The sequence below is a fragment of the Macaca nemestrina genome, chromosome 11 (genome assembly GCF_043159975.1).
Source record: "Macaca nemestrina isolate mMacNem1 chromosome 11, mMacNem.hap1, whole genome shotgun sequence".
NCBI lineage: Eukaryota > Metazoa > Chordata > Mammalia > Primates > Cercopithecidae > Macaca > Macaca nemestrina.
In genome coordinates, this window is record NC_092135.1 from 116413500 (window position 1) to 116432472 (window position 18973).

Below are 18973 nucleotides of genomic sequence, written 5' to 3' on the forward strand. Positions count from 1 at the left end.
TGGGATCACAGGCGTGAGCCACCGCTCCCAGCCTGATCTTTCTTATAAGTGCATAGAAGAAAATGCTGATGTATTCTCTCTCTCTGCTTCGGCTACCTAAGAGGGAAGGGCACCCTGTCCTGTGATCACGTGACTTGCTTCACCTTGTCAATCACTTAGAAGAGTCACCCTTCTTACCCTGCCCCCTTGTCTTCTATGCAATAAATATCAGCGCGCCCAGCCGTTCGGGGCCACTACCGGTCTCCAAGTCTTGATGGTAGTGGTCCCCCAGGCCCAGCTGTTTTCTCTTTATCTCTTTGTCGTGTGTCTTTATTTATTACAATCTCTCATCTCCACACACGGGGAGAACACCCGCTAAGCCCTGTAGAGCTAGACCCTACAGGTGGATCACTTGAGGTCAGGAGTTCAAGACCAGGCTGGCCAACATGGTGAAACCCTGTCTCTACTAAAAATACAAAAATTAGCTAGGTGTGGTAGCGCGTGCCTATAGTCCCAGTTACTTGGGAGACTGAGGCAAGAGAATCACTTGAACCTGGCAGGAAGAGATTGCAGCTGAGATCATGCCACTGCATTCTAGCCTAGGTGACAGAGTGAGACTCCATCTCAAAAATAATTAAAATAAAAACAAACAAACAAATAAATAAGAATAATAAAAATAAAAATACAAAAATTAGCCGGGCTTGGTGGCACACTCCTGTAGTTCCAGATACTCAGGAGGCTGAGGCAGGAGAATCACTTGAACTCAGGAGGCAGAGATCGCAGTGAGTCAAGGTGGTGCCACTGCACTCCAGGCTGGTGACAGAGCAAGACTCTGTCTTTTAAAAAAAAAAAAAAGAAAAAAAAGTGCCTCACCAGGAGCAAGTCCAGTGGAAGAATTTGCTATGATTGTCATTGTTGTTATCATTATTGTTACATGTACTAGAACTGTAACTTGCAGAGATATTCACGTAGCATCTAATTGGATTGTGTGCATGTGAGGCTCTGTCTGACTTTGGGTCATATCTTCTAAGGTCATTTTTTTTTTTTTTTTTTTTTGAGACAGATTACAGGCATGTGCCACCACTCCCTGGTAATTTTTGTATTTTTAGTAGAGATGGGTTTCACCATGTTGCCCAGGCTGGATCTCAAACTCCTGGCCTCAAGTGATCCACTCGCCTGGGACTCCTAAAGTGCTGGGATTGCAGGCATGAGCCACTTCGCCTGGCCTCTTCTAAGGTCATTCTAATGATTCATTTCTTCACTCTGCCTCTTAAGAATATCAAATGTGGGCCGGGCACGGTGGCTCACACCTGTAGTCCCAGCACTCTGGGAGGCTGAGGCAGTCAGATCACAAGCTCAGGAATTCAAGACCAGCCTGGCCAATATGGTGAAACCCCGTCTCTACTAAAAGTATAAAAATTAGCTGGGTGTGGTGGCACGCGCCTGTAGTTCTAGCTACTCGGGAGGCTGAGGCCTCAAAAAGAATTGCTTGAACCCGGGAGGCAGAGGTTGCAGTGAGCTGAGATTGCACCACTGCACTCCAGCCTGGGTGACGGAGCGAGATTGCGTCTCAAAAACAAAAACAAAAATATATCAAATGCTCCCTCTGCTGGACAACACCTCAAGCTTGTGCTGAGCCTCAAACCTGCAACGTCAGTTCCCTCCAAGGTCTAGGTGTAGTAAAGTGGGTTGATGGCCCTTTAAGAGGCACTAGCCAGCTCTGGTTGCCATGGAGACAGCTGGACACAGACCCGGTAGAGGCCCACAGCATGTCCTCCAAAGTTTACTCCACAGGTGGGAAGAGGACTGCTGGAGCTGGAGGCGGGGATCCTCTTCTTTCTCCCAATCCACCCTCCGGGTAGTCTTAGAGGATTCTGTTCTTGGGTGCTGGGGCTGGGACTGAGGTACCCTGCCCCTGCCCTTCTCCCCAGGGTCTGCCATCTTAGCCTCTCCTCCCTCTGTAGGCTCCAGAGCCAAGGACCACCAGCCCTCGGGTGTGGAGTGTCTGCCACTCCCAGAGGCCAACGCTGAAGCCATCGACTTCCTCAGCTCCCTCCGTGAGCTCAGACAGTGTTGGGGTTGGGGTTGCGGGAGGGGTGCAAGTCTGGAGAGGAGGGAGAGAGAAGGTCCAGGCGCTCGCTCTCTCTCTCTGTCTCTCTCTTTCTTCCTCGATTCTCCTGGGACTCAGAAAAGGCCTGAGGCCTGTTTGCTGACATTCTTCAAGGGAAGGTCCCCCGGGGACATGGGGACTTGGGGCAGAAGTCTTCACCTGTCCCTGCCAGTGAGGAAGGCTGTGGGATGAGGAGGCAGCTGGGGACTGTGGGGACACTGGTGGTCATGGGGTCAGAGGATTGGATTGGGGCCCAGGAGCAGGGGCTTTATCTGTTCCCACGGGCCCCTCACCCCAGATGAGGAGGAGCTACAGATGCTGTTCTTCTCTGAGACGCTGGCCATGGTCTCAGACACCGGAGAGCCTCAGGGAGAGCTGACCATTGAGGTGCAGAGAGGGAAATACCAGGAAAAACTCGGCGTGCTGACATCCTGCCTTTTCGTGCATGCCTTCAGCAGAGGCTTCTTGGATAAAATGCTCTGCGGAAATTCCCTCCTGGGTAGCGTTCCTGCCGCCTGCTGCCTGTCACCCTCCCCTTCCTCCACCCCTGCCCTCCACCATTCCTAGAATCTTTTTTCAGGACCAAACCCTTGGCTTTGCCTTGGACCAGGACAAGGCACAGGGTCGGGGAGGGACCAGTGAGTTCCTCATGGACTCGGGATGAGGGCACCTCTTACCCATCCTGTAGTTTTTCTGGGACCATATTACACCTGGTCCTCCAGCCTGGGCCACCACCTTCCCTTCCTTCGGCCTCTGACCCACATCTCCTGTGACGTCAATGCCTGTGTCCCTGCACCCCAGGCTATCTCTCAGAGAAGCTGGAGCTCATGGAACAGCACAGCCAAGACTTCATCAAGGTACTTCCCAGGGCCCCAGCCTTGACCCAATCCAGGGGAGAGAAGAGAGATTTTGACTTAAAAAACAGCAGCAACAACAAACCAAAAAACCTATTTCATACACAGTGAAGCTGAAGAATAGCAGTCGTGTTATGATGCAATATAAAGCTCAAAAGCAATGCACTTCAGAACACCGATTTTAAAAGACGGGGGTGGGCTGGGCACAGTGGCTCATGCCTGTAATCCCAGCACTCTGGGAGGCAGAGGTGGACAGATCACCCTGAGGTGAGGAGTTCGAGACCAGCCTGGCCAACATAGTGAAACCCCATCTCTACAAAAATTAGCCAGGCGTGGTGGCATGCGCCTGTAGTCCCAGCTACTCAGAAGGCTGAGGCAGGAGAATTGCTTGAACCCAGGAGGCGGAGGTTGCCATGAGCTGAGATCGCGCCACTGCACTCCAGCCTGGGTGACAGAGCAAGACTCCATCTCAAGAAAAAAAAATAAAAAAACAACGAGGGTGGGCCAGGCACAATGGCTCAAGCCTATAATCCCAGCACTTCGAGAGGCCAAGGTGGGAGGATCCCTTGAGCCCAGGAGTTTTAGCCCAGGCAACATGGCAACACCCACCAAAAATGTTTACAATTTTTGTACAAAAAATACAAAAAGTAGCGGCTGGGCATGGTGGCTCATGCCTGTAATCCCACCACTATGGGAGGCGGAGGCAGGCGGAACACGAGATCGTGACCATCCTGGCCAACATGGTGAAACCCTGTCTCTACTAAAGTACAAAAAAAAATTAGCCAGGCGTGGTGGCACGCGCCTGTAGTCCCAGCTACTCAGGAGGCTGAGGCAGGAGAATTGCTTGAACCTGGGAGGCAGAGGTTGCAGTGAGCCGAGATCATTAGGCTGCACTCCAGCCTAGCGACAGAGCGAGTCTCCGTCGCAAAAAAAAAAAAAAAAAAAAAAATACAAAAAGTAGCTGGGTGTGGTGATGTGTGTCTGTAGTCTCAGCTACTTGGGAGACTGAGGTGGAAGGTTCAGTGGAGCTCAGGAGGTCGAGGTTGCAGCAAGCAGTGTGTGCACCACTGTACTCCAGCCTGGGTGACAGAACAACAACAACAACAAAAAGATGGAGGTTGGGCGCAATGGCTCATGCCTGTAATCCCAGCACTTTGGGAAGCTGAGGCGGGCAGATCACAGGAGGTCGGGAGTTCAAGACCAGCCTTACCAACATGGAGAAACCCTGTCTCTACCAAAAATACAAAATTAGCCAGGCACAGTGGCTCATGCCTGTAATCTCAACACTTTGGGAGGCCGAGGCGGGTGGATCACGAGGTCAGGAGTTCAAGACCAGCTTGGCCAAGATGGTGAAACCCCACCTCTACTAAAAAGGCAAAAAAAAAATTATCCGGGCATGGTGGTGGGCACCTGTAATCCCAGCTACTTGGGAGGCCGAGACAGGAGAATTGCTTGAACCCAGGAGGTGAAGGTTGCAGTAAGGCGGGATCGCACCACTGCACTCCAGCCTGGGCAACAAAAGTGAAACTCTGACTCAAAAAAAAGATGGGGATGGTTTCTGTGGGAACGTTTTTAGACTCGAGTAGTTTCCAGTGTATAAACAGGTCATGTTCACATTCCACAAGTTAAGTAAGTGGCAGGGGCTGGGTGTGAGGGGCACAAGCTGGGGGACTTGGAGGCCAGGTGCAACAGGCCCCCAGGGAAGGCTAGGCTCTGGGAAAGGCCAGCCCACCAGGCCTTCAGGGAGGCACTGGGCTCTCAGGCTGGAGGAGGACTGGTGTGGGCTGGGTTCAGAGTTTGGGTATCAGGAGAACTTATCAGTGGCAACCTGCTGTCCCTGCGCCTGGCCCACCCCCATCCTTTAAAACCAGTGTTCTGAAGTGCATTGTTTTGAACTTTATATTCATCATAACATGACTGCTATTCTTCAGCTCCACTGTGTATGAAAGGTATTTTTTGGGTTTTGTTGCAGCTGTTTTTTATTTTGTAATTTATTATTATTATTATTATTATTATTATTGAGACAGAGTCTTGCTCTTATCACCCAGGCTGGAGTGCAGTGGTGCAATCTCAGCTCACTGCAACCTTCACCTTCCGGGTTCAAGCAATTCTCCTGCCTCAGCCTCCCAAGTAGCTGGGAATTACAGATGTGCACCACCATGCCTGGGTAATTTTTGTATTTTTAATAGAGATAGGGTTTTGCCATGTTGGCCAGGCTGGTCTTGAACTCCTGACCTCAAGTGACCTGCCCACCTGGGTTTCCCAAAGTGCTGGGATTACAGGTATGAGCCACAACACCCGGCTCTGCTGCTTGTTTTTGTTTTGTTTTGTTTTGTTTTGTTTTTGAGATGGAGTCTCGCTCTGTTGCCCAGGCTGGAGTGTAGTGGCGTAATCTTGACTCACTGCAACTTCTGCCTCCCGGGTTCAAGCAATTCTCCTGCCTCAGCCTCCCGAGTAGCTGGGATTACAGGCATGTGCCACCACGCCCAGTTTAATTTTTGTATTTTTAGTAGACACGGGGTTTCACCATGTTAGCCAGGATGGTCTTGATCTCCTGACCTCATGATCTGCCCGCCTTGGCCTCCCACAGTGTTGGGATTACAGGCGTGAACCACCGCGCCTGACCCAGTTGCTGTTTTTTTAAGTCACAATCTTTAAACCTCAGTTTTCTCATTAATGGAGAAGGGTCAGGTGACCTCTGGGGAACCCAGGGAGTCCCTGATCCTCCCTGGCATGCTCTGGCCCTCAGTTCCTCATCCTCCCCATGGAACGGAAGACGAGTTTGCTGAAGCAAGATGATCAGCTGGCTGTGACCAGAAGCATCAAGGAGGGTGAGGTAAGGATGAGAGGCAGATGGGAGTTGCACTCCACACTGTGAACCCAGAATATCTGAGACAGGTTCCAATCAATTTAGAGACTTTGTTTTGCCAAGGTTAAGGATGCATCCATGACACAGCCTCAGGAGGTCCGGAGAACATGTGCCCAAAGTGGTTGGGGCGCAGCTTGTTTTTATTTTTGTTTGTTTGTTTGTTTTTGAAACAGAGTTTCACTCTTGTTGCCCAGGCTGGAGTGCACTGGTGCCAACTCGGCTCACTGCAACCTCCACCTACCGGGTTCAAGTGATTCTCCTGCCTCAGCCTCCCGAGTAGCTGGGATTACAGGTATGCGCCACCACGCCTGGCTAATTTTGTATTTTTAGTAGAGAGGGAGGTTTTCCATGTTGGCCAGGCTGGTCTCAAACTCCTGACCTCAGGTGATCCGCCCGCCTCGGCCTCCCAAAGTGCTGGGATTACAGGCGCAAGCCACCACGCCCAGCCCACAGCTTGGTTTTATACATTTTAAGGAGACATGAAACATCAATCAACACGTGTAAGATGTACATTGGTTCGCCGGGTGCAGTGGTTCACGCCTGTAATCCCAGCACTTTGGGAGGCCAAGGTGGGCAGATCATGAAGTCAGGAGATCGAGACCATCCTGGCTAACATGGTGAAACCCCATCTCTACTAAAAATACAAAAAATTAGCCAGGCGTGGTGGCGGGTGCCTGTAGTCCCAGCTACTTGGGAGGCTGAGGCAGGAGAATGGCGTGAACCTGGGAGGCGGAGCTTGCAGTGAGCCGAGATCATGCCACTGCACTCCAGCCTGGGTGACAGAGCAAGACTCCATCTCAAAAAAAAAAAAAAATGTACATTGGTTTGTTGGGAAAGGCAGGACAACTCGAGGCAGGGAGAGGGCTTCCAAGTCATAGGTAGATAAGAGACATGCTTTTAAGTTTCTGATTAGCCTTTCACTGAATACACAATTTACATGTGATGGGGGTAGAAAAGTAGTCACTTATGCTTTAGTCTGGCTTAGTGAAACAATAGAGCAGAGAAAGCCATCAGATATGCACTTACCCACGTGAACAGAGGGATGACTTTGAGTTCTGTCTGTCCTTTGTCCACAAGCAATTTCCTTGTGAGCAAATAGTGAGGGAGGTATGTAGCTCTTTTTTTCTCTTAGTAGCTACCTTATTTAGGAATAAAATGGGAGGCAGCTTGGCCTGAAGCAGTTCCCAGCTTGACTTCCCTTTGGCTCAGTGATTTGGGGTCCCAAGATTTATTTTTCTTTTTCTTTTTTTTTTTTGAGACTGAGTCTGGCTCTGTCGCCCAGGCTGGAGTGCAGTGGCCGGATCTCAGCTCACTGCAAGCTCCGCCTCCCGGGTTTACGCCATTCTCCTGCCTCAGCCTCTGGAGTAGCTGGGACCACAGGCGCCCGCCACCTCGCCCGGCTAGTTTTTTGTATTTTTTAGTAGAGACGGGGTTTCACCGTGTTAGCCAGTATGGTCTCGATCTCCTGACCTTGTGATCCGCCCGTCTCAGCCTCCCAAAGTGCTGGGATTACAGGCTTGAGCCACCGCACCCGGCCCAAGATTTATTTTTCTTTCACAATGTCCTCTTCAGAACCCTGAGAAGGGACTAGATTAGATGAAACCAGGAATCTGTATCAGGGGAAACCCCACCCCCCATATTCAACGTGGGTTCTTTTCTATTTCCCTACGCATTGGCTGGTCTGAGAAAGGGAAAGAGTACAAAAGAGAGAAATTTTAAAGCTGGGTGTCTGGGGGAGACATCACATGTAGGCAGGTTCCGTGATGCTCCCTGAGCCATAAAGCCAGCAAGTTTTTATTAGTAATTTTCAAAAGGGGAGGAATTTACCAATAGGGTGTGGGTCACAGAGATCACATGCTTCACAAGGTAATAAAATATCACAAAGCAAATGGAGGCAGGGTGAAATCACAGGACCACAGGACGGGGTGAAATTAAAATTGCTAATTAAGTTACAGGCACACATTGTCATTGATAACATCTTATCAGGAGACAGGGTTTGAGAGTAGACAATTGGTCTGACCAAAATTTATTAGGTTGGAATTTCCTCATCCTAATAAGCCTAGGAGCGCTGCAGGAGACCGGGGCTTATTTCATCCCTTTGTCTTCGACCGTAAAAGACAGCTGCCCCCAAAGCGGCCATTTTAGGGGCCTACCCTCAGGGGCACGTTCTCTTTCTCAGGGATGTTCCTTGCTGAGAAAAAGAATTCAGCGATATTTCTCCTATTTGCTTTTGAAAGATGAGAAATATGGCTCTGTTCCGCCCGGCTCACCAGCAGTCAGAGTTTAAGGTTATTTCCCTTGTTCCCTGAACATTGCTGTTATCTTGTTCTTTTTTAAGGTGCCCACATTTCATATTACTCAAGCACACATGCTCTACAAACAATTTGTGCAGTTAACGCAATCATCACAGGGTCCTGAGGCGACATACATCCTCCTCAGCTTAAGAAGATAACAGGATTAAGAGATTAAAGTAAAGACAGGCATAGGAAATCACAAGGGTATTGATTGGGGAAGTGATAAGTGTCCATGAAATCTTCACAGTTTATGTCCAGAGATTGCATTAAAGACAGGCGTAAGAAATTATAAAAGTAGGCCGGGTGCGGTGGCTCAAGCCTGTAATCCCAGCACTTTGGGAGGCCGAGACGGGCGGATCACTAGGTCAGGAGATCGAGACCATCCTGGCTAACACGGTGAAACCCCGTCTCTACTAAAAAATACAAAAAACTAGCCAGGCGAGGTGGCGGGCGCCTGTAGTCCCAGCTACTCAGGAGGCTGAGACAGGAGAATGGCCCGAACCCGGGAGGCGGAGCTTGCAGTGAGCTGAGATCCGGCCACTGCACTCCAGCCTGGGCGACAGAGCGAGACTCCGTCTCAAAAAAAAAAAAAAAAGAAAAAAAAAAAAAAAGAAATTATAAAAGTATTAATTTGGGGAACTAAAGATGTCCATGAAATCTTCACAATTTATGTTCTTCTGCCGTGGCTTCAGCTGGTCCCTCCGTTCGGGGTCCCTGACTTCCCACAACGAGTCCGGACTGAGGATTCATTAAAAACCATATGCCCAGCTGAAAGCCAGGCGTGCAGTGACTCACGCCTGTAATTTCAGCACTTTGGGAGGCTGAGGCGGGCGGATCACTTGAGGTCAGGAGGTGGAGACCAGCATGGCCAATATGGTGAAGTCCCATCTCTCATAAAAACACAAAAATTAGCCAGGTGTAGTGTCATGTGCCTGTTATCCCAGCTACTCAGGAGGCTGACAGGCAAATCGCTTGAACCCAGGAGCTGGAGGTTGCAGTGAGCCGAGATTGCACCACTTCACTCCAGTCTGGGCAACAGAGCAAGTCCCTGTCTCAAAAAAAAAAAAAAAAAAAAGGCCAGGCACAGTGGCTCATGCCTGTAATCCCAGCACTTTCGGAGGCCAAAGCGGGTGGATCACCTCAGGTCAGGAGTATCGAGACCAGCCTGGCCAACATGGTGAAACCCAGTCTCTACTAAAATTACAAAAATTAGTCAGGCATGGAGGCCTGTAATCCCAGCTAGTTGAGAGGCTGAGGCAGAAGATCGTTTGAACCCAGGAGGCGGAGGTTACAGTGAGCTGAGACCATGCCATTGTACTCCAGCCTAGGTGACAAAAAGCAAAACTCTGTCTAAAAACAAAACAAAAAACATATGCCCAACACCCGGCTTGCCCACCCTTTGTCCCCTGCCCCTTCCTAGTTCCAGGTCCCTGACCCAGATCTGTTCTGAACAGGAAGTGAAGACTGGAGTGACTTCTTTCCCGTGGAGCTCAATCAAGGGCTTCGTCTCAGAGGCTGCCAACCTGGTGCTGCTCAGGGTGATGGCCTGGCGGCGGATGGTGCCCAGCAACGCCCGCTTCCTGGCCTTGGACACTGAGGGCAAACTCTGCTATTTGACCTATGTGAGGGGTCTCCCTGGGCAGGGGACTTGGCTTGGGAGCAAACTAGAAAGGGCATGAAAAGCACTGAGATCGGGAACAGCTGTGGAGTAGAAAATGGAGGCAGGTGGGGAGAAAACAGCACAGGTGGGAATGGGGCTTTCAAGGGCAGGAAAGCATGTTTGTCTGGGAGTGTGGGGCAGATGAACTGAGAGCGACTGAGAGGTGGGAACAGTTCAGAGAAGCAACCCTTCTGCACAGAAGTCAGTCCAGGAAAAATAAATACAGCGCAGGGCTGATTTTAAAAATACATCATTTTTTTGGCCGGGCGCGGTGGCTCAAGCCTGTAATCCCAGCACTTTGGGAGGCCGAGACAGGCGGATCACGAGGTCAGGAGATCGAGACCATCCTGGCTAACACGGTGAAACCCCGTCTCTACTAAAAAATACAGAAAACTAGCCGGGCGAGGTGGCGGGCGCCTGTAGTCCCAGCTACTCGGGAGGCTGAGGCAGGAGAATGGCGTAAACCTGGGAGGCGAAGCTTGCAGTGAGCTGAGATTTGGCCACTGCACTCCAGCCCGGGCGACAGAGCAAGACTCCATCTCAAAAATAAAAACAAAAAACAAAACAAAACAAAAAAAACACATCATTTTTGCCAGGCACAGTGACTCATGCCTGTAATCCCAGCACTTTGGGAGGCAAAGGTGGGCAGATCACTTGAAGTTAGGAGGTCAAGATCAGCCTGGCCAACATGGTGAAACCCTGTCTCTCCTAAAAATACAAAAATTAGCTGGGCATGGTGGTGGGCGCCTATAATCCCAGCTACTCGGGAGGCTGAGGCAGGAGAATCATCACTTGAACCCAGGAGGCAAAGGTTGCAGTGAGCCGAGATGGCACAACTGCACTCCAGCCTGGGCAACAGAGGGAGACTCTGTCTCAAAAAAATCAATAAATAAAAATAAATCTTTTTTTTTTTTTTTTTTTTTTGAGACGGAGTCTTGCTTTGCCACCCAGGCTAGAGTGCAGTGGCCGGATCTCAGCTCACTGCAAGCTCCGCCTCCCAGGTTCACGCCATTCTCCTGGCTCAGCCTCCCGCGTAGCTGGGACTACAGGCGCCCGCCACCTCGCCCGGCTAGTTTTTTGTATGTTTTAGTAGAGACGGCGTTTCACCATGTTAGCCAGGATGGTCTCGATCTCCTGACCTCGTGATCCGCCCGTCTCGGCCTCCCAAAGTGCTGGGATTACAGGCTTGAGCCACCGCGCCTGGCCTATAAATCATTTTTTAACTTTAGGAAGTATAACTGTCCAACTTTACCGAAATATTCCTTTATTATTTCATTTGTTTGCTTGTTTGTTTGAGACGGAGTCTTGCTCTGTTGCCAGGCTGGAGCGCAGTGATGCAGTCTTGGCTCACTGCAACCTCCGCCTCCTGACTTCAAGCTATTTTCCTGCCTCAGTCTCCCAAGTAGCTGGGAATACAGACATGTGCCACCATGCCCGGCTAATTTTTGTATTTTTAGTAGAGATGGGGTTTCACCATGTTGGCCAGGCTGGTCTTGAACTCCTGACCTGGTGATCCGCCTGCCTCAGCCTCCCAGAGTGCTGGGATTACAGGCGTGAGCCACTGCGCCCAGCCCTTCCTTTATTATTTCTTTTTTTTTTTTTTTCAGACGGAGTCTCGCTTTGTCGCCCAGGCTGGAGTGCAGTGGCGCAATCTCCGCTCACTGCAAGCTCCGCCTCCTGGGTTCACACCATTCTCCTGCCTCAGCCTCCCTAGTAGCTGGGACTACAGGCACCTGCCACTACGCCTGGCTAATTTTATGTATTTTTAGTAGAGACGGGGTTTCACCGTGTTTGCCAGGATGGTCTTGATCTCCTGACCTCATGATCCGCCCGCCTCGGCCTCCCAAAGTGCTGAGATTACAGGCGTGAGCTACCGCGCCCGGCCCCTTTATTATTTCTTAACCCCAGAGGGTGTTCCGTTTCTGTTTTATTTTTTGTTTTTAACTAAAGTTTCATGATCGCATGCCTAGGACTTGCTGCAATAGGTGATTTTAGAGCCGTGTCACTGAACACACAATTTCCAGTGAGACACTTTGGGAGCTGATTTGTGTTTCTTTGACCATCTTTGTAAATTACATTCCAGGCTTGTCTATCAAAACACCCCAAGCAGCAATGCATTTGACACGAACAAGCACAATCCATTCCCCTCCGTGTTCTTTGAAACATGTGTTTAACATTAGCACTTTTCTCTCCATAGCCGCAGCTATAACAGGGGTTTAAGTTTTAATTACAACAGGGACAGCCTGCCAGCAACAGCACAAGTCTGAGGTGGCCACAAATCTGTCTGGTCTCACACCTCTGAGCCTCACTTTACCTCCACCCACTGGCCCTAGTAGCTCATCCTCCCTCTCCACTCCCACACCCCTCCCCATATTGCTTCTCATCCCCGTAACAGAATTTGCCAACTAGAAGCACTTGGTCAGCGAGATGACATGGAAAGGGTCAGGGCAGGGGCAACCTGGAGCTAGCTCCCTATGAGGGGTCGCCAACTGAGCTTGGAGGTTTGGAGATGCAACCTCAAATGTTGGGAGGTTGTTATGAGATACAGAAAATGCTGAGATGATGGGGAGCCCTTGGTGGGCATCCACCTTACCTCCCACCCCCCAATTTTGGCTGTTGCCAGCAAGACCTGGGCTTCCAGACCATCCAGGTAGACCATCAGCAAGCCGAAGTCTTCATCGTGGAGCAGACTGTCCACTCAGAGGAGGGCATCCCCATGTCCTGCCAGTACTACCTGCTCTCCGATGGGTGAGCTGCTGATGGTGGGCCCAGAGGGGTGGTGCTGAGCTTGTAGGTGCTCAAGGAGACCAGCTGCTTCTGGGGATAGCACCAGGAAGAGCTGGCATTGAGATAGGAGTGTCCCTCCACTTTATCCATATCATTCATTCTTTCTTCATTTATTTGCTTGTCCTCTTAACCCTCACAGTGCCTCCCAAACCTCACTGCACACCACAGGCCTGAGGTGTAACTAGTGAAGCCACCACTGTGTAAGGGGTAATATTGAAAACCACCAAGGTTTGAATGACTGCACACCTGATGAAATCACTGTGCTGGAAGAGTTGCCTGCGGCAGGCTGCCATGCAGTCTCCAGCAAAGCACTGGCTCCAAATCATAAGAAAATTCAGGGCCGGGAGTGGTGGCTCACGCCTGTAATCCCAGCACTTTGGGAGGCCAAGGCGGGCGGATCACAAGGTCAGGAGATTGAGACCATCCTGGCTAACATGGTGAAACCCCGTCTCTACTAAAAATACAAAAAATTAGCCAGGCATGGTGGCGGGCACCTGTAGTCCCAGCTACTTGGGAGGCTGAGGCAGGAGAATGGCGTGAACCCAGGAGTCAGAGCTTGCAGTGAGCCGAGATCGTGCCACTGCACTCCAGCCTAGGGGACAGCAAAGAAAATTTAGGTGGAAGAAAGAGGTTTTTTGTTTCTTTTTGAGATAGAGTCCAGCTGAGTTTATTTCTTAAAATTTCCGAATAGGTATTGACATGATCGCTACACTGGGGAAAAGGTAATCAAAACATTGTTGGCTTTATCTCATAACTTAGTATGTTTTTGGTTTTGGTGCGCTCATAGCCCACTGCAGCCTCCAACTCCTGGGCTCAAGCAATCCCCCTGCTTCAGCCTTCCTAGTAGCTGGGACTACAGGTATGCACCACAGCTCCAGGCCAACCTTTCTATTTTGAATGCCACATAGCAGGAGATTTCGTAAATTTTCTTTTCTTTCTTTCTTTCTCTCTCTGTCTCCTTCCTTCCTTCCTTCCCTCCCTTCCTCCCTCCCTCCTTCCTTCCTTCTTTCCTCTCCTCCTTCCCTCCCTTCCTCCCTCCCTCCTTCCTTCCCTTCCTCCTTCCCTCCTTCCTTCCTTCCTTCCTCTCTCCCTCTCTGTTTCTTGATGGAGTCTCTCTCTGTTGCCTAGACTGGAATGCCATGGCATGATCTTAGCTAACTGCAACCTCTGCCTTCCGGGTTCAAGTGATCCCCTTGCTTCAGCCTCCCAAGTAGCTGGGACTACAGGTGCCTGCCACCACGCCTGGTTAATTTTTGTATTTTTAGTAGAAACCAGTTTCACCATGTTGGCCAGGCTGGTCTCGAACACCTGACCTCAAGTGATCCACTCATCTTGGCCTCCTAAAGTGCTGGGATTACAGGCATGAGCCACTGCAACAAGCATGAGCCACTGTGACAGGCCTCCTTCTCTTTTTGAGACAGTCTTGCTCTGTTGCCCAGACTGGAGTACAGTGATGCAATCTTGGTTCACTACAACCTCCACCTCCCAGGTTCAAGTGATTCTTATGCCTCAGCCACCGAAATAGCTGGGATTACAGAAACCTGCCATGTCTGCCCGGTTTTTTGTATTTTTAGTACAGACGGCATTTCACTATGTTGGCCAGGATGGTCTCAAACTCCTGACCTCAAGTGATCCACCCATCTCAGCCTCCCAAAGTGCTAGGATTGCAGGCATGAGCCATCGTGCCTGGCCAAGAGGCTCCATGATTTACTAGTGCTGTACCTCTAAAGATCCTTTTGTTTTTTTTTTTTAAAACGGGGAGCCTAATACTTGCCAAGTCCTGTGTGTTACGTGGAGATCCAGAAATGACCACCATCCAGGAACTCAAAACACAAGAGAGGGAGGCAGAAGTAAAGAGGCCCAAGACAGGTCTCTCAAGGGGCACTGTCATGTATGAGTCAGCTTAGGCTGCTATAACAAAATACCTCAGGCTGGGTGGCTTCAAGAGAAATGTATTTGCAGGAAGGCTGGAAGTCCAAGATCATGGTGCCATCAGGGTTGGTTTCTGGTGAGGGCTGCCTTCTCAATGTGTCTTCACATGGCCTTTCTTCTGTGCATGAGTGAAGAGAAAGCTCTCTGGCATCTCTTCCTTTTCTTATAAGAGGACCAATCCTATCTGATTAGGGCCCCACCCTTATGACTGCATGTAACGTAATGACCTCCCCAAAGGCCCTACCTCCAAATACCACCACACTGGGGGTTAGAACAACAATTCAGTCCATAGCAGGCTGCCTGGGAAAATTCTCACTCTCACATGTTGTGTTGCACTCCAGGCACCTGGCCAAAAGAATACAGGTGGGCTCCCCAGGATGCTGCATCATCACCAAGATGCCCATCTTGAGGGAAGTGGGTGAGTGAAGCCCAGGCCTTGGGCATCCAGGGAGAGTGAAGGGGAGTGGGGAAACCTGGGCCTTCCAGGATGCAGGGGGCTCGACCGAGTGTGCGGGACAGGAGCCTGGAATCAGCTGGAGAACATCTGCCCTCCAGCCCCTGACCCCAAGCAGTAAGAGAAGGATCTTTCTTACTGGGAGTCCCTTCCTGCAACTCTGCCCATGTGTGCAGAATCCTGGGGTTTCACCTGAGCCTTCTGTTTGGGTGTTCTCGGGATCCCGCTGTGTATCCAGGGAAGGTTCTAGGGTGGGGACGCCCAGCCTTCTTTGTTCCCCACCCAGATGAGATTGAGCCACGCCCAGTGTTTGAGAAGAAGCCCCCGGTGTGGGAGGAGGATATGGAGCTCTATTCTAAGTTCCTGGACCGTAAGGTGAGGGGAGGCTCCACCAGCCTGGGGTTCCCATTCCCCCATGGGCCTTAAATTCATTACTGATCTCTCTGCCCCTGATTGAAATGCACACCCATAGGGGCTAGAAGTCTCCAGTGCCCCTTAGCTCTCCTTGGAGCGAGTGGGTGGGGGCTCCTGGGGCGCGGGGATCCCGTCCGGCTGAGGCTCGGGCTCTGTCCCCCGCCAGGAGGAGCTCCGGCTCGGCCACGCCAGCTATCTGCGGCAGCACCCCGAAGCCCACGCGCTCATCTCCGACTTCCTGCTCTTCCTGCTGCTGCGCCAGCCGGAGGACGTGGTCACCTTCGCCGCCGAGTTCTTCGGCCCCTTCGACCCGCGACGTCCGTCGTCACCGGCCTTGGGCTCCTCCCACCGGCCCAACCCTTTCCGCTCCCTGGAGCCGGAGGGAGACGCCCGCTCGGGGGCGGGCTAAGCTGGGCCCAAGCCGGGACAGGGCAGGAAACCAGGAGTCGGGCTGGGACGCGGGCGGGACGCGCCGGGGCGGGGGCGCTTTCCGGGCTGTGGTTTTGGGGGAATAAACGGGGCCCTCCCGCGGCTCTGCAGCGCCAGCCGACAGCTTCTCTGGCTAGCGTCTCATGTCTCGGGCTACAAATAGGAACCATTACCGTTGTACCTCGAGCGGATTTCAGCCTTTCCTCCTAGATGCTGTTTTCTTCGTTATCTCCATTCTGCAGATAAGAACACAGAGGCACACGAAAGTTTAACTTTTGGAGTTGGCAGGTGGGGAGGCAGAATTTGAACCTGAACGTTGGACTTGAAAGTCCACACTCGGCCAGGCGCGGTGGCTTAAACATGTATTCCCAGCACTTTGCGAGGCCGAGGCGGGCAGATCACCAGGTCGGGGTATCGAGACCAGCCTGGGCAACATGGTGAAACCCCATCTTTACTAAAAATACAAAAAATAGTCGGGCATGGTGGCGCGCGCCTGTAATCCCAGCTACTTAGGAGGCTGAGGCAGGAGGATCGCTTGAACCCGGGAGGCGGAGGTTGCAGTGAGCCGAGATCGCACCATTGCACTCCAGCCTGGGCGACAGAGCGAGACTCCGTCTCAAAAAAAAAAGAAAGAAAGAAAGAAAGAAAGAAAAAGCAAAAGCCCACACTCTTACTAGGTTAGCACGGAGGGGCGGGGCGCCTTGGCACTCACATCTTAGGTCGCGGTCGCCGCAGAGCATAATTGCCCAACCCACCGCCCAAAGAAAAAGAACAAGTGGCGAGGACTGGGGAGGGAGGAGGGCCGACGCAGAGCACCGCTGGCTTAGCTCAAAACCCCTGAAATCTCGCAAACGCAGCTAGCACTCATGCTCAGCTCCTCCTGGTTCCCACTGACACACAGGAACCCCCAAACTCCGGAGGTGGGGGGTCCGAGAGTAAAAATAATGGGCAGATGATCGTCACATCCTCTGGGCTCATCGTGGAACGTCAGTGCTGGCCAGTGGCTTCTGTCCGGATGCTCAGTAGCAAACTTTAGGCAAGCTCCCCTGAGGAAGTGGTGGGGGTACAGGCTCCCTCCCTCCCCTGTTCGTTCATCAGACCTGCTGGTGCAGACCCCAGAGACGCTTTGCTCTCTAGTGGACAGTATGACCAGACACCTACAAGGCTGGGTGGGATCCGGGGCGGGGGAGGACCCGAGAATCACGGAGAAAAGGCTTCATGGAGGATCATCACTTGAGTTGAGCCTTGAAGATTAAAAAAAATATATTTCTTATTGTCTCTCTCCCTTATTTCAAAAGAAATACATGTTCATAAGATAAAACTTGGGAAAGGGAGATAAACCAAAAGAAGAAAACGAAATCATTTTAATCTCTCTACCTAGAAGCAGCTGCTCAAAGTTTCGGCAAAAATCCCCTCTACTCTCCTATGCATAAAAGCAGCTGATGTTTGTTGAGTGCTCACTCTGTCAAGCCCTTTTCTAGACTGTTTGATCTGGTCTTTATAACTTCAGGGGACTTTATTTATTTATTTTTGACTGGGTCTTGCTCTGTCACCCAGACTGAAGTACTGTGGCACAATCACTGCTCACTGCAGCCTTGACTTCCTGAGCTCAAGTGATCCTTCCACCTCAGCCTGAGAGGCTGGGACAGCAGGCTTGCACCACCACACTGGGCTAAATTTTTTTTTCTTTTTTTTAAGAGATGAGGGTCTCACTATGTTGCTCAGGCTGGTCTCAAACTCCTGGCCTCAACTGACCGTTCCACCTTGGTCCCCCAAAGTTCTGGGATTACAGGCATGAGCCACTGCATTCAGCCTCAATTTCTTTTTCCTTTCTTTCTTTCTTTTTTTTTTTTTTTTTGAGACGGAGTCTCGCTTTGTCGCCCAGGCTGGAGTGCAGTGGCCCGATCTCACCTCACTGAAAGCTCTGCCTACCAAGTTCACGCCATTCTCCTTCCTCAGCCTCCCAAGTAGCTGGGACTACAGGCGCCCGGCACTACGCGCGGCTAATATTTTGTATTTTTTTAGTAGAGACAGGGTTTCACTGTGTTAGCTAGGATGGTCTCTATCTCCTGACCTCCCAGAGTCCTGGGATTACAGGCGTGAGCCCGCACCTGGCCTCTTTTTTCTTTTTTTTTTCAGAGACCAGTCTCCCTGTGTTGCCCAGGCTGCTCTCAAACTGCTGGGCTCAAGCAATCCACCTCCCTCAGCCTCCCAATGTGTTGAGGTTACAGGCATGAGCCACTGCACACAGCCTCTATTTTTGCTATTATAAACAGTGTTGCGCTGAACATCCTTGTAGCTAAATCTTTGCATATATCAACAGTTATTTCCTTAAGGATACATTCTGACAAGTGGCATTGCTGAACTAATTTTAAGACTTTTAACATATTGCCAAATTCTACATGAGTTGGATTTCTATTAATGTCAGGTAAAGCATTCCAGGCAAAGCAAATAACATGAGCAAAGGACAGAAGTAGGAAAATGTAACGCATGTCTGTGGTCAAGAGCAGTGGTACCCAATAGAACTTTCTGCAATGATGGAGAGTTGAGGGTGGGGACTTCAGGGAAGGCCTCTCTAGGATCTCAGTTGAGCTGGGACCTAAATGATAAGGAATCAGACTTGTGAAGAGCTGAGGGACAAGCCATCTAGGCAGAAGGAACAGCAAGTACAAAGGCTGTGAGCATGGCATGTTGGGAACAGACCATTGAGGCTGGAGCATGACAGGACAGGAGAAAAGCATGCAGTAACTGCAAGATGGGCAGGGCTGGATCACAGAGGGTCGCCCAGGCCCTGGCAAGTTCTCTTCATCTGTGGAGAACTGAAACAGGCTGATCCAACCCCATGCACCCAGAACATTCCCAGAAAGATCCACAGAGCTCCCTTTAGTCCCAGAAACCCTGCAGCGCTTGGAGGAAGCCAAGGCAGCAGCTTGCAACATACCCAGGTTCATCTTTTACTAAGCTCTTATATCAGGCGCCTGCAATAGGGAGGAGGAGTTGAGCCACTTCCCTGTCTCCTCTGTGACGTCTATTTCAAAACTGGTTTATTTTAAAATCTTAGTATTTATTCCCAGAACCACCATGACTCTGTCCTCTTGCTCCATAATACTGACGTACATTTCTCAGCCGGCCACAGTGGCTCATGCCTGTAATTCCAACACTTTGGGAGGCCCAGGCAGCAGATACTTGAG

The 18973-nt window shown here is 50.8% G+C and overlaps 1 protein-coding gene and 1 long non-coding RNA gene across 4 annotated transcripts; one reads left to right on the forward strand and one right to left on the reverse strand.

Moving 5' to 3' along the window:
* Positions 1 to 1702: 1702 nt before the first annotated feature.
* Positions 1703 to 15903, forward strand: CATI (ciliogenesis associated TTC17 interacting protein). Of its 3 annotated transcripts, none has more exons than XM_011740611.3 (10): positions 1703 to 1773; positions 1944 to 2036; positions 2388 to 2588; positions 2891 to 2946; positions 5693 to 5779; positions 9561 to 9728; positions 12390 to 12514; positions 14827 to 14903; positions 15226 to 15314; positions 15520 to 15903. In XM_011740611.3, the coding sequence occupies exons 1-10, from the start codon at positions 1749 to 1751 to the stop codon at positions 15760 to 15762; spliced, it is 1164 nt and encodes a 387-aa protein (XP_011738913.1). In that variant the 5' UTR covers positions 1703 to 1748; the 3' UTR covers positions 15763 to 15903. The 3 variants fall into 3 exon arrangements, with proteins under 3 accessions (XP_011738913.1, XP_024648406.1, XP_070929471.1); XM_071073370.1 differs by lacking the exon at positions 1703 to 1773 and adding an exon at positions 1798 to 1837; XM_024792638.2 differs by lacking the exon at positions 9561 to 9728.
* LOC112426543 (uncharacterized) lies at positions 12509 to 16792 on the reverse strand. Its single transcript, XR_011610054.1, has 4 exons — positions 16457 to 16792; positions 15406 to 16018; positions 14730 to 14830; positions 12509 to 14603 (listed from the first exon to the last, which is right to left on the reverse strand). It is a non-coding gene; the product is annotated as an uncharacterized lncRNA (long non-coding RNA).
* Between the last annotated feature and the right edge of the window lie 2181 nt (positions 16793 to 18973).